The 14886-nt window shown below is 28.1% G+C and overlaps 5 protein-coding genes and 1 non-coding gene across 14 annotated transcripts in view; 3 read left to right on the forward strand and 3 right to left on the reverse strand.

Moving 5' to 3' along the window:
• The window catches only part of SNF4Agamma (SNF4/AMP-activated protein kinase gamma subunit), a 47313-nt gene extending 42992 nt beyond the window's left edge, over nucleotides 1-4321 (reverse strand). The window contains exons 1-2 of one of the 5 annotated variants that reach the window (XM_035089124.1): nucleotides 4197-4321; nucleotides 2108-2224 (exon numbers count right to left, since the gene is read on the reverse strand). The gene's annotated coding sequence lies outside the window, so the exon portion shown is untranslated. Of the gene's footprint in view, nucleotides 1-2107 lie in introns of all 5 variants that reach the window. The other 4 variants (XM_035089119.1, XM_035089106.1, XM_035089128.1 and 1 more) reach the window with 4 other exon arrangements.
• On the forward strand, nucleotides 4072-7779 carry AsnS (asparagine synthetase). 5 transcript variants are annotated; one of them, XM_035089198.1, is made up of 9 exons: nucleotides 4072-4138; nucleotides 5018-5350; nucleotides 5437-5562; nucleotides 5640-5876; nucleotides 5940-6114; nucleotides 6210-6567; nucleotides 6663-6952; nucleotides 7033-7267; nucleotides 7331-7779. In XM_035089198.1, exons 2-9 carry the CDS (start codon nucleotides 5225-5227, stop codon nucleotides 7461-7463), a joined length of 1680 nt encoding a protein of 559 aa, XP_034945089.1. In that variant the 5' UTR covers nucleotides 4072-4138; nucleotides 5018-5224; the 3' UTR covers nucleotides 7464-7779. The 5 variants fall into 5 exon arrangements, with proteins under 5 accessions (XP_034945089.1, XP_034945074.1, XP_034945083.1 ...); XM_035089183.1 differs by lacking the exon at nucleotides 4072-4138 and adding an exon at nucleotides 4428-4698; XM_035089192.1 differs by lacking the exon at nucleotides 4072-4138 and adding an exon at nucleotides 4429-4561.
• Nucleotides 7780-7806: 27 nt separating this feature from the next.
• TRNAR-CCU (transfer RNA arginine (anticodon CCU)) lies at nucleotides 7807-7879 on the reverse strand. Its single transcript has one exon. It is a non-coding gene; the product is annotated as a tRNA-Arg (tRNA).
• Nucleotides 7879-10568, forward strand: Pgant35A (polypeptide N-acetylgalactosaminyltransferase 35A). Its single transcript, XM_035089168.1, has 5 exons — nucleotides 7879-8192; nucleotides 8308-8584; nucleotides 8638-9926; nucleotides 9995-10126; nucleotides 10200-10568. Exons 1-5 carry the CDS (start codon nucleotides 8190-8192, stop codon nucleotides 10359-10361), a joined length of 1863 nt encoding a protein of 620 aa, XP_034945059.1. The 5' UTR covers nucleotides 7879-8189; the 3' UTR covers nucleotides 10362-10568.
• Nucleotides 10569-10925: 357 nt separating this feature from the next.
• Nucleotides 10926-12550, forward strand: LOC118070561 (transcriptional adapter 1-like). The gene is made up of 6 exons (XM_035089250.1): nucleotides 10926-11124; nucleotides 11199-11235; nucleotides 11318-11554; nucleotides 11681-12033; nucleotides 12117-12279; nucleotides 12368-12550. Exons 1-6 carry the CDS (start codon nucleotides 11054-11056, stop codon nucleotides 12482-12484), a joined length of 978 nt encoding a protein of 325 aa, XP_034945141.1. The 5' UTR covers nucleotides 10926-11053; the 3' UTR covers nucleotides 12485-12550.
• Nucleotides 12551-12812: 262 nt separating this feature from the next.
• carmine (AP-3 complex subunit carmine) lies at nucleotides 12813-14869 on the reverse strand. Its single transcript, XM_035089238.1, has 8 exons — nucleotides 14709-14869; nucleotides 14362-14546; nucleotides 14051-14285; nucleotides 13813-13972; nucleotides 13626-13739; nucleotides 13363-13542; nucleotides 13068-13277; nucleotides 12813-13005 (listed from the first exon to the last, which is right to left on the reverse strand). Exons 1-8 carry the CDS (start codon nucleotides 14741-14743, stop codon nucleotides 12871-12873), a joined length of 1254 nt encoding a protein of 417 aa, XP_034945129.1. The 5' UTR covers nucleotides 14744-14869; the 3' UTR covers nucleotides 12813-12870.
• Between the last annotated feature and the right edge of the window lie 17 nt (nucleotides 14870-14886).

Consider the following 14886-nt stretch of genomic DNA (forward strand, 5'->3'; position numbering starts at 1 on the left):
GTTACTTAGACGTTATAATTATTTATAAACTACTCTAAGAGTACCTTTTAATTAAAGCATATCTATTTTTCAAAAATAATGACAAAAAATCATTACAGTACAAGATAATAAAATCTTTGATATTTTTAATTCATCAATTAATTCAGTATATGCTACATAATATTAAAAATGCATCTCACGTTGTCAATAGAATTGTTGGTATTTTATGAAGCAATTGTGACTTGCTACACTACACAAGTTGCGCTATCCTTCATCAGTTCCGGCGATGAATAAATTACGCAGGTGAAACGCAACCATTTAAGAATGACAAAAGGAATGCAACGAAAAAAATAGTGTATTGAACAAGCATTTAATTTTAAATATTAAAAAACATGAAAATAGTATATCGCTATTTTCTCCATGTTCATTAAAATTCATCAACAGTGTTGAGAAAAAAGATGATTTTAAACTGAATTGAAATTCATTAATAACAAAATTAATGTAAGTAATAAAAAAAGTATAAATCTATAAATGAAATTATACTTCTGGTCATTCATTTCGTTTAATATGATTTAATATAAATGTCATTGATGATGATGATGAAGTCATCACATACATTAAATTTGTGACCAAATTCTGTATGATGAAATAGAAAGAAAATACTTAATATATCTATCTAGATTCCTCGTGAACTTATTGTAAACCCACCCTTAATTGATGATAATTTAATTAGAATAGTTTTTAGTGTTCTAAATATTGAATAATGACTTAGATTAAAAAATTAATTATATACAATATTCTTTCTATGACTCAATCTCTTTTTCTTATTCTCTCCACTAACACAAAAGAATTATTAGTACTATTATTTATTCATCAATTTATTTCTTTTATTTATTTATTTATCTATTTAATAGAAGGACAACTTTGTAATGATAAAAATTTTTATTTCATCATTATTCAATTGAAATAGTTAATTTTTTTTTCTCTTGAAAATATTAATTCATCTTTTCTGAATAAATACTAGACATTTTTTACATCAATGTTTTATCAACATTTACATATAAATTTGATCATGTATTGTAAAATTCTAAGTACTTTAATAGTTAAAAAATCAAAATTTGAGTTCAAATTATAATATAAAATAAATATGAAAAAATCAGTAATATTTTTTGTTTATTTAGCGTGTCTATCGGGGGTTAACTTTTTAATTTAATAGTGACAATAAAAAACTAAATGTTTTCCAGTTTTCAATAATGACTTGTCTGCAGATGATGTCATAACCGATATACAAATACATACGAGTTTGATATTGTCATCTTTATCATATTTATTTGTATGATAAAGAATCTGCGACGTTCACAATTTACTTCAATAGAAAACAATATATCTTTTTATAAAAATACGACTCTTGTAATAATTTTCTTACTGTTTAAAAGCTTTAAGATAGTAAACTACTAGATTTCATATCAACTTGAAGATACTCCATCAAGCTTGCACACATCCCCTTTAATCTATATCCTTCCCTCTTTATTTATTTTCTCAGTGAGCTTACAAATTTAGTACTTTTATTGTTAGTGAGATTAAACCAACTGTAACGAAGAAAAATTAAGCTAGGATAGATCAAATAGTTCAATATACTATTTTTTCACTTTATTCTAATATAGATGGATCTACTTATTGGTGAGAAAGTAGATTTTATTGTCTTACGATTGAATAAATTTTTATATTCAACTGAAAGCATGTTTGAATAATATACTTTATTAAAATATGTAAATAAAAAGTCTGATATTAAATTCATGCAAAAATATACCTTTTATTTGGGATTTATTGTATTTTTATCCAAAAAGTATAAAAATATTCTTGAAATAATTTGTATAAAAGCCATTTCATAGAGAAAATTTAAACAATTTCTATTGACATCTTTTGTATCTTCTCTGTGATACTCAAAAATGTATTCAATGTACTAGCTTTTGTTTGATTTTGAATATTATTTGAAAGTAAAAAAAAATTATGTTCATTAAATTTTTCACAAATAAAAGATCCTTGCATAAATCTAACACTGAAACAAAAATATGAACTAGATGAAATCAAGTGTAATTTAATATAAATATGTTAGAAAAATATTTACCTTGATTTTCTCAACGTCTTCCAATGCTCTACTTTCGAAATGCCACTTCTACTTGAATGTCTTTTTCTTACGTTCCTGGGGGTTGTATTTTATCTCTTGAGTCGTGAAGATTCGATTCTTAGTTTAAAAAAATCAAAAATTATTTATCTCATTTATAAACACTATGATAAATAATAATTCAATACACTGTTTTTTTTTTTTTTTAATTATACTGAGTTAATAAATAATAATAAATAATATTTCCGGCCTTTTACTATCACTTCCACTCACTTTTTTTTACTGAAAGTGCCACTTTAATACATGAAAAAATTTTCTTAAATTACCACTTTACTTTCTTGAAAATTAAATATTTCATAAAAATAATTTGTGATTAAAAAAAAAAATAATAATTTATAAATTTTTTACTAAGGTTGTTTTATTGGTGAATAATTCATAATTATTTCTACTAAAAGCACTAAACTCAAAGACACTTAAGATGAGATCTCTTTGCACTTTATGTCTTGAGACAAATCTCTTCCTCATATACGTCTCGGTATGCAAAAGATAAATAAAGTATTCTGATCGGTCATGCGGCAGTACACGAGTCGATATAAATAAACGCGATTACAACGATACCGAATAAAAACTAAACTGCATCTTCCGATCCCATGTATTTGTAGTTCCAATTATTCTATAAATTATAATAATAATAATAAAAAATAGTTCTCTTGAGAGCAATAAAAAAATTAGTTATAGAATAATTGATAATTTCAAACTTTCAAATATTTCCCTACTAAATTGGCAAGCTATTTTGAAGGTAACGATAATAATTAATAATTTGTTAAAAATATTCAAAACCTCTCAAGAGTATTTTTAAGAGCAAAAAACTTTTCAACACTTTTATCGATAAGAATAATTAATTATAAATCAACCTAAAGCATTGAAGATATTTCCAAGGCTATTTTATCAACTCTGAAGTACTTATAGCAATAAAAAAAATTGGACACAACTTTGTAATCACATTACATCAAGCTAATAGGAAATGTTTCACTTTTTAAACTTTCCTGAAGATTTTTAACTTTTCTTCCACTTTTCTTTTGGTACAGCTGTAGTATTTTTATTCAATTGTTGTCCTTGCAAACTCTGAATCATAGAATATGAACAGCAATAAGAAAACATTTGTCTCCAAACGTATGTTCTACTCCAAATGTTCATTAAACTGTGATCAACTCAACAAAGTTTTTAGTTTGTCAAGTATTAGGTGATATCAGTCCATCCAGGAAGTATTTTGTGACCTCCTTGCACCTTGATCAGTTGTTAGTACCGTTGAATCATTGGTATATTACCATTTAGCACCAAATTCCACTTCATTTAGATTTTTATTTCACTAATATACCTAAAATTTATTTACTACGGTATTTGTTTGACTTTTAAACTTTTTCATTTTCTTTTCTGATGTTTGCCCTCAATATTTTACGCTCACATCAGCCTCAAGCCAATTCTAAATTTCCTTCGCGCCACACACCTTCCAACCCTTACATAGGTCTTGCTCAACAATCAGCAACAAAAACCTCATCATCATGACACGGAAACTTTCTCACACAGCTATTCTGTATAATTTTTCAGCACATTTTCCGCATCGATCGATGACAAATACCCTCGTTTGTCTGCTTATTTATTCTGTTTTTAAAAAAAATTCCTTTGTAATTCCAATCCAACTCCGAATAATATATTAAATGAGACTTGGAATAGAGTTTTAGGTTATTTCTAAATTTGATGAGTGTAAAGATGGTTGATTATTTAGAAGAAACTATCCAAAACCGGCAGCCATACAAAAAAAATTTGACACATGCTTACATGAGCTCTGGTTGAAGCCGACTACTCCCGCCTCATCTGCGATACTCGTGAAATCAACAAAAGGCGAACCCACAATAATACTGTCTTACGTAGTCTTCAATCCTTCTCTAGCATAGCCTATAACTTGTAAGTAAGATACGACCAACGGAAACAGCTGACCGCAACAATTACGACAATGCGTCGATTATACAGAAGGTTGTTTTTTTTTTTTAATTACAATTTTGTAAGAGTAAAAAAATAATTTTTTTAGTACCTTTTATATTAAATTTTCTGTACTAACACAATTAATACGATAATCCACTATGAAGAAATAAAAATAAGAAGAAAATATGGAAAAGGAAAAGAGGCGGCGAATGCGCCCCTGTCGCGAATCAACGCGACTCTTTTAGAGGTTAGGGTTTACCCAATACTCACACTTGGCGGCGCTTCTATCTAGCTCGTCACGTCACGATTTTAAAAAAGAGAGGGAATATGTCAACTAGTGAATATGAAAGAGAAAGAGATAGGAAAACATTGATAACAAAGTTAATTGGTCAGTGCACAAAGGCTAGAAAAATAAAGAAATGAAAATTGATCAGTAACATTCTGCCATACAAATTACATTACAAAATAGAACAAGTTAGAATATTTTATATAAAAATTTGCCTATTAAAGTTTCTAACGATGAAAAAAATTACAATTTATAATTGTAGTAAGATTACCTGAAAAACACGTTTATGCTATGAATATCTCACTTTATCAAGTTTAAAAAAATTGTATGTAATCATTAAACTCACGTAATCGAGTGCAATTAACTGTTTATCACGTTTATTTAATTATTTCATAATTAAAGAAATATTGACTTGAATAAATAAATAAATAAAAACTAACAAAATACAGTCATAAAGTAAACTCCAAAAATTTTTTTTATATTTTTTTTGAATTAGCATTAATTGTTAGTAATTTTATTTATTTATTGAATAGAAAAATTTATAATATACCTTATTTCAATGATTCATTCAAATGCTATTTAATTAAAATGTAAATTTATTCACTCAACTAAAATTTATATTTAAAATATTCTTCTAATTTTAGAAATGAGGAAAAATAAAAATCTACTGATATTGAAATGATATTGAGTGTTACGTCAGCAAGTGATAGAACGTCGACATGTTCGTAATATAATTTGAAAAAGCCACGTGTTTTCTTCATTGCTAGATTTTATTAGTGGATGATATATTGTAATTCTGTTTGAAGAAAGTTTGAAACATTAATAATATTTTAATTGAAAAATTAATAAAAATGTGTGGAATCTGGGCTGCTTTTGGAATTGAGGGAGAAACTTTGAACTGTGTTTGTAACAGTTTTAATAAAATTTCTCATCGAGGTCCAGATGCTATTAGAATTGAGTATGATGATCGTGTTAAGGTAATTTGTTCACTTTTATTAATTAAAAATAAAGTTTTAAATTCGTATTACTAAGTTTTAATTAATAATGTAATTCAACATTGCAGAATGGATTTTTAGGGTTTCATAGATTGGCTATTGTAGATACGTTGTGTGGAATGCAGCCTATGAGATTATACGAATATCCAAATATTTTTTTACTGTGTAATGGAGAACTTTACAACTACAAACACGTGAGAGAGAATGCAGAATTTAATTAGAAAATCAATCTATCGTAAGAAATCTTACAAAAAGAATGTATTAATTACAGCTGAAAGAACAGTACAACTTTAACTATGTAACAAAATGTGATATAGAAATAATCATTCATTTATACAAAAATGTTGGATATAAGAATGTTACCAAGGCTTTAGATGGAGTATTTGCTTTTTGTTTAACTGATATGGAGGAAAAAACAATTCTCATTGGAAGAGATCCTTATGGTGTAAGACCTCTCTTTAGATTGTTAAGTAAAGATGGACAATTAGCTGTTTGTTCAGAAAGCAAGGTAAGTTTATTTATTATCTAGAATTTTTGGTGGATATAAAGTAAATAACCTTATCTTTATCAGGGATTAATGAATCTAATAGATCAAGTGACAGATGAATGGACATTGAAGCCTTTTCCACCTGGACATTATGAAAAATATCAAATTTTGCCAGATGGAAAAGTTAAACTTGTAGAAACAGTTAACTATTATAAACCAGGTGATAAACCATCATTCATTCCACGTGTTCCATGGCCTGGTAAGTTTTATTAAATGTTTTCCAAGTCTAAATGAATGATGTTAATTTATAATTAAAAGAATAAGTAAATATTTGCTAGAGGAACTTTTTTACAGAACTAGTTCCATCCAAAGTATCAGAAAATATCAGGAAATTATTATCAGCAGCAGTAGAAAAGCGGTTAATGGCTGATAGGAGAATAGGTTGTTTATTATCTGGAGGATTAGACTCTAGCTTAGTAGCGGCATTACTCGTGAAATTTGCAAAGGAATATAATTTGCCTTACAAAATTCAAAGTTTTGCTATTGGAATGGGAGATAGTCCAGACATTCAAGCAGCTCGAGAAGTTGCTGACTATATTGGAACTGATCATCATGAAGTTATTTTTACTTCTGGAGATGTTGCCAATGTGCTAGATGAAGTTATTTACACCTTAGAAACATTCGATATTACTACTATTCGTGCATCGATCGGGTAAATAATTATTCTAACGGAAGAAAAATAAATCAATATTTAGGAATAAATTAAAAATTACCAAACTATGTACTAACTAATTTGTAATTTTGTAGAATGTATATTTTAGCACGATATATTAAACGTAATACATCCACCACAGTAATATTCAGTGGTGAAGGAGCTGATGAAGTAGCTCAAGGGTACATATATTTTAGAGATGCTCCCAATGCTCATGATGCACATGAAGAATCCCTACGACTTCTTCAGGATATTTATCTTTACGATGGATTGAGAGCTGATCGGACTACAAGTGCTCATAGCCTTGAACTTAGAGTACCGTTCTTAGATCTTCAGTTTACTCATTATTATTTATCATTGGATCCTGAATCTCGTCAACCACAAAGTATGAACATAAAATTCTATAAAAAAATAGTTGTTCACTCAATCTTTTGATATTTATTAGAAAATAACAAATGTTTTTAGATGGTGTAGAAAAACATTTATTAAGATCTGCCTTTGACGATTCTAAATTATTGCCAAATAATATTCTTTGGCGACACAAAGAGGCATTTAGTGACGGAGTAGCATCTATAAAGAAATCATTGTTTGAGATAATACAAGATATCGTGGAAGAACGTGTTTCAAATGATAATTTCGAATCAGCTCCTATTAAATACCCTCATTGTACTCCAAAAACTAAAGAGGCATTTTATTACAGGTAATTGATGATAACTTTTATATCATGTTAACAAGAGTTAATCTTTATTGTGTTATATTATAGGCAAGTCTTTGAAAAATATTATCCTAATCAAGGAGAGAGTTTCACACCTTACTTTTGGATGCCACGATGGGTAAAAAATATCAGTGATCCATCAGCACGATTTATCAAACATTATGCTGCTGAAAAAAAATGAAATAAAATGGTGAAGTGCACAATTTTAGAAAATATATTCATTTAAGAGTCTCAAACGTGTTGTGTCTTTGGCACTGATCATATAATTGATCTTTAATTACAAAAATATAATATCATTAAATATTAAATTTTTTTTAATACAAAATTATCAACATTCTTTTGTAAAACATGACTAAATTCAAAATACTTCAATCATTTATTGTGTTGGTACGAAGGAAATTTGCAGAAATAAACAAGAAATGTAAACAAACGTTTAAATTCCATTGATATAGTAGTATCAAATGTTTATTGAATGAATAAAGATGATTATTTAAAAATAAGGGATGATTATTAAAAAATGGTTTTACCCCTGGTGGGACTCGAACCCACAATCCCCGGTTTAGGAGACCGATGCCTTATCCATTAGGCCACAGGGGCTCGTGTAAGTGGCTTGTGAAAAACTTTTCTCCAACTACGATTTTATTTCAAGTATCTATTTTTGTGATAAAAAATGTTTCTATAACTCTTTCATAAAATTTTACAATTTTTATTCAATATAAATTTGTTATTAATCATTTATTCGAGTTTGTTAGAATATTTCAATGTAAAAAATAAACCAGCTGTTGGACCAAAACAATGAAGTATGAGTGATGACAGGTGGACAAGTTATTAAAGAGATTAGAAATATGTAAAGAATATTATTGTTGAAATTATTTTTTATTAAATTAGTCTTTAATAATAACGAATCATGGTAAGTATTTTTTATAAATTATATGATTTTTGTCATATTATTTGGAGTATGAATTTCATAACCTATATAAAGTTAAAGTACTTTGTATAATTATTGAAAAATTTCCATTTTTTAGATAATAATTACAAGATACGCTTCGTTTATATCGGGGATAATAGTTGCCTCAATAACATGGGCATTTAGTTTTTATCTTTACTCCAAACTCACTCAAAATGCCAACATGGTTAACCCAACAATGCTTGTGTCTGAATATACGATACCTTTAGGGGAATCTGTATTCAAACAGAAGATACTCCATGATGGAGAAAAATATGCAATGAAAGTAAATAGCCACAAACTTCTTCAACAACTCCAACCAGTTCCTATAAAACCAGCAGCTTCAATAGGAGATGGTATGTTTTCTAATAATTCCTTACTTCAGATATTAATATTGATGTCATCATAGGTTTAGATGAACTGGGACTAGTCAGAAATTATGAAGATCAAAGGAAAAGAGATGAAGGATACAAAAAATATGCTTTCAATGGTTTAGTATCAGATAATATTGGAATCAATCGAGAGTTACCAGATACTCGTAATAAACTTTGTTCATCAATTGAATATCCATCCAAATTACCAAATGCCAGCGTTATTATATGTTTTTATAATGAGCATTATATGACATTATTGAGATCCCTACATTCTATTATCACGAGAACACCTAAGCACCTTTTACATGAAATTATTTTAATAGATGACTACAGTGATTCAAGTGAAACGCATGAAAATATTAAAAAATACGTAAATGACAATTTTAATGGTCTAGTAAAATTTTTTAAAACTGAAAGAAGAGAAGGTTTAATAAGAGCAAAGATTTTTGGAGCAAAAAAGGCAACGGGAAGTGTTCTTATTTTCTTAGACAGTCATATTGAAGTTAATAAAATGTGGATAGAACCTTTATTAGAGAGGATTAAAGAATCTCCAACGATTGTAGCAATGCCTGTGATTGATGTTATTAATTCAGATACATTCCAATACACTGCAAGTCCATTAGTAAGAGGAGGATTTAATTGGGGACTTCATTTCAAGTGGGATAATTTGCCAAAAAATACTCTAATTCAAGATGAAGATTTTGTTAAACCTATAAAATCACCAACAATGGCCGGTGGATTATTTGCAATAGATAGAAATTATTTCTTTGAAATGGGTGAATATGATTCAGGAATGGATATATGGGGTGGAGAAAATTTAGAGATATCATTTAGAATATGGATGTGTGGAGGAAGCATTGAATTAATACCATGTTCACGAGTTGGACACGTTTTCAGACGACGCCGTCCTTATGGTAATGACAGCCAATTTGATTCAATGTTGAAGAATTCATTACGTGTTGCACACGTGTGGATGGACAAATATAAAGAATATTTCTTGAAAGATATTCAACCAATTGATTATGGTGATATTTCGGATCGTATAACACTTCGGCAGAGATTAAAATGCAAAGATTTTGCATGGTATTTAGAAACAGTTTATCCAGAGCTCGCTTTACCTGATGACAGTAAAGCTAGCTTAAGAGAAAAATGGCTTAAAGTAAATCAACCACCTATGCAACCTTGGCATTCAAGAGTCAGAAACTATACAGATCAGTATCAAATTAGGTTAACAAATTCAGCACTTTGTATTCAAAGTGAAAAGGATATTAAAACAAAAGGCTCTAAATTAGTTCTTGTTCCTTGTTTACGAATTAAATCACAGGTAACTTTTGAAATGAATCAATTAAATAATATTTAATTTTAAATTTAACTATAAATGGTTATTTTTAGATGTGGTATGAAACTGACAGAAATGAATTAGTTCTTGGTCAAATGCTCTGCCTAGAAGGCGGTGGAAAAATTCCTAAGCTTGGAAAATGTCATGAAATGGGAGGTAATCAAGAGTGGCATCATAAAGGGACTGTATGTATTGTAGTTAGTATAACCTTTTACAATTATCTAACTCGTAAAAAAATTTAATGACGTGTTTTTTCAGAATGGCACACCTATCTACAACATGGCAAGTGGAACATGTTTAGGTGTAAAAAGAGGAACAAAATATGCACAAATAATGATGGATTTATGTATGAAATCAGACTCTACTTCCATAAGTTGGGATCTTGTACGTTCTAAATTACCTGCTAAAGAAATAAGATGACCGTTATCACATCGCTCAGGTGGTAAACGCAAGGGCTAATTTAACATCTAATATACTATAATAATCTAATGATTATTGTTTTAATTATTTACCAATCTCCATGACAAAATATTTTAACAATGAAATTGTTTAATTACTGTTCCATCAATGCAGCTATATTAATATTGCAAATTAACTCATTTATATAAATAAATAATTACAATAACATTAAATTAAATTTTGAAATGTATCTTATCTCGAATTTTAAAGTTATATACTGTTGTAAAAATTCTTTATAATAAAATTTAATTGTTCTATAATGCATGTAAATAATTTTTATTCATTTAATATTTATATAATTCAATATTCAGAAGAAATATAATCTTGTACTCACCGTTAATTTAAAAATTATGAATAAATAATTTTATTATAACTTATATAAAAATACGTATTGACTCGATAATTTATATTTCTATAATGGATTACTAATAAACAAACACCTGTGTGGTATGGTGAAGAACACGTGTCATCGAAAAACAAATGCGTAAAATTAGGGAATGAAAAAAGTGGGGGAAATTTGATAGTGTTTTGAGGTTATGAGTGTGTTGACAGTTGGTTCACTTCAATATTGAAGTATTTAAAACGTAAAGATTCTCATGTTTTTATAATTAAATAGTCATTATTTAATACATAAAAACGTTGTAAATAAAATAATGACAACCTCGAGGGATTTGAATCATGCAAGAAAAATTCTTGTCAACGCTTTGGGCGATAATGCTAAACTGTAAGTATTCTAAAGTTTTTTAGAGGTTAAGAAACGTAACTAATACTTATATTTTGAATAACAATTTGTTTTAGATATTTTGAAAAGATGAAAATGTGGTTCCAAATGAAGGTAAGATTGATTGTTTATTTACATATATTAGTAGTTTATTATTATTTATTATAATTGGGTTGGTTAAAATTTTCGATTACAGTCTTCCAAAGAAGAATTCGATACTGAAGTACGAAGTATTATGACAAGCGAGCAAATACATTTGCATAATGAATTTTTGTTGTGTTTATTTAACAAAGTGCGAGGGCTTGCTTCTGCAACACCTTCAAGACCTCCTAAAGTAAATAATACTCATGCTCATGTAGAGAAAGAGAAATCGTTGAAAGAGAAAAAGATGAAGCTAAAACGAAAATACAAAACTGATAAATCAAACTTTGAGGTTTGTATGAAGTGCTTTCCAACGATGTTTTCAATATGAGTTTATTTCTCATTGAAAACAAATATTTTTTAATTCATTCTATGACTCATTCTGTTAATTAATAGATATTTGTAATAAATTTTTTAGCCAGCTGATGTGTATGTTGAAGTTCTAAGTCAAATATCTTCACCAGTTGGAGATGAACCGATTGGAGCTAATAGATCAAGTGCACAGGAACTGGTATTACCTGATAAAACATTTGTATTAGCTAGATTGATGTTAGCAGCTTGGGAAAATAATATGGACGGTGCTGAAGAAAATACCGCTCACATTATCATTGCTGCAACTCAAATATTTCTAAAAAATTTAATCACAGCAATATTAACACGACGAAATGGTTTTGCTGTGAAACGTAAATGCTTTATCCATAATATTGGAGAACCTGTTCCAAGTTCTTGGAAAAGGAATACTATGTATATACCTCGTGGAATACATTATAGGTAGATGACAATATTTAAATAATCACAAATAATGAATTAATCATTTACATGATATAAATAAAAAAATATTTTCATTCCAATAGTCCTCCAACTGATATAGTAGATCCAGACGGCCAAGTACCTGCAATGAAACAAAGCGTTGAAGAAGTTGAACAAGTAACAGCTTTTGCTATGGCATGTTCTACACAAACATTGCCACCTTCACTTCCTCCTGTAGGAGTAAAAGACTTATTACAAACTTTAAAGGTATGTTTTGGAATGTAATAAAAGTAGAAAAATTTTTTAAATTTCAATAATACATTTATAATTTAATTTTTATTTATTCAAAATTTAGATATACAAAAATTTAGTAAGTAATCATACAATATATGCAACCAACATGGAACGATTATTTACATATGCTACGCATCCGACCTGGGAAGATCTCGAAGCTAAACAATTGACTTGTTGATGTAAACTTATAGGTGTTTTTGTCATTATTGCTCACATAATTTAATAAAACTATTTATGAGTCAAATCGTAGACTGAACTATAAATGTATTGGATAAGAAATAAGTCAACTTAAATCTCATTGAATCATATCAATAATATATTTATATAAAAGCAATAAGTAATTAATTAGTTATAAGATAATGGATCGTATTTTTCAATAAAATACGTGAACTAAAAATTTTTCAACTGTGTAATTAAAATATTTCATAAAGTTTCATTCGATTCAAGAAATTCTTAGAAATTCATGTTATATCTTAATAATTTACATTTAAATAGAAATAGTAAAATAGTTTTTAATAATAATTTATTTTACATTTCATCTTATTGTTTCCAAGTGAACCAATATTACATTCTTATTTGAAATCTGCCAGCTTTAGTTATGTATTTAACTCCTTTAAATGGTTTATATTTTTCACCATACATATCTAAGCCACTTACTTTCAGACCAGATACAGCTAGCTGATTTATTGTAAAATGTACCTAAAAATTTTTAATTTAATTAAAAACAATTTCTTTGAACAAACAAAAATTTTGTGACTTACATTAATAGCAGGATTCGATTCAGAAGCTGTTGCTCCATTTTGGATAGTAATTGATCCTCGTAGATTAGGCAACTTTGATACATCTATTCGGCCAATATCCCAAAATAAAACTTTGCTCACTGGATCAAATGAGTATTTACCTTGATTTGGTATCAAGGTACAATTGAGGACGATTTTTGGCATTGGAATCTCCAACGTTACATTTTCAATCTAGTTAATAAAGAAGAAATGATCAAATCATTCGAATTTTTGTTTTGGACGAATGTATTGAAAATTTCAGTTAAATATGACTTACTGTTCTTCCAACAGTTTGCTTTGGACCCACAGTAATGTCTAATCTACCGCCTCCTGGTTCTTTAAGGCTGATGTTATGTCTAACATATATGGGGATGGCTACAATACTTTGCGATCCAATATGATAAGAAAGAAGACGAAAATTGCCATCAGGAGGAATGAAAGACAATATTCTTTCTGACTGATAAAAAAAAAGATTATCAATTATTCATAAATATCTTTGTAGTATGTCAATGTTTATTTATAATTTTAACATTTACTTACTTCCCATCGTTTGAATCTAACACACGGGTGAAAACTAACATCGTCAAACAATCGTGGATTCATGAAAGACAAGGTAAGATCAGGCATTCCACTCAATTTAATACAACAATCAATCTAAGAGTATAATAATAAAATGATTATTTATGAAAAATAATAAATTAGAATGTTCAAGAAAAAAATTATTTACATATCCTTGAATTTCAGCAAAAACAGTTGCACCAGTTCTATCAATAATTGCATCTACTTCTTCCACAACATCAAAGTAAGCCTCATTATTCGTATATTTAACTCCTGTTCTTCTCCAGGGAACATTAGATAATTGTCCACTGGGTAAAATTGCACTTACACTGTAATAGATTCAACAGAGAAATATTAACCAGGTCTATGCTGATAAAGTAATTAATTATTATTATAAAATAAATTACTTGGATTTTCCAGTAACAGTATTTGCTATAGTTCTTAAAATATTGGGCGGTTTGATAAGTTCTTTCAAAATATTGGATTCAGTAGCTAACGGGAAGCCATTGTCCAGCATTTCATCTAACAGTTCATAAACCACTACATAGTTTTCTTTGATGATAGTCTCAGTGCATTCACTGAAATAATCTTCGAAAGTATCAACCACTCTATGTAAAAATTCAATAACAAAAAGAGGTGGTACTGAAATAAATAAATTTTTCTTTGATTATATTGATCTACTTTTAGATAATAAAATTTTTAGTAGATCATAATTTACCTTCTGTCGTGCAAACTGCAACGAAGAACATATTACATCGATAAATACTAATTAAATAGTGATGTGGAGTAGCAATAACAGGAGGAGTGTCTTCAGGAGATAAAACTCTCCTCTGTTGATCAAAAAAATAGTCACATAATGACCTAGCTACTGCACTCTTCCAATGTTTTTCCATGAACACATCCCTAAAAAATTAAGGCTCATTTATTATCTTATTATGTTCATATAAATTATTAATTAAATAATAATAGTAATGTTTTAATGATGAAAAATATTGTTTAAAAATTATTCCTTCTAAGCAACTCTATTTAGTGCGTTATGGAGCATAATTATCACATTTTTCTTACCCAGAAGAGTTAATAATAAATAGACTATTGATCATGATTATAATGAATTAGTTAAATTTTCAATTACACTTAACAAAAAAAAATTATTATTAAATGTATAAATTATTTACTCTAACAATAAGGTAAAAATGCAATAAACAACAAAACAGTTTGACAGACTGATCAAGACTAGTGTGAA

The sequence above is a fragment of the Chelonus insularis genome, unplaced genomic scaffold, assembly GCF_013357705.1.
Source record: "Chelonus insularis isolate UGA/USDA-ARS -01 unplaced genomic scaffold, ASM1335770v1 contig_130_pilon, whole genome shotgun sequence".
Taxonomy (NCBI): domain Eukaryota; kingdom Metazoa; phylum Arthropoda; class Insecta; order Hymenoptera; family Braconidae; genus Chelonus; species Chelonus insularis.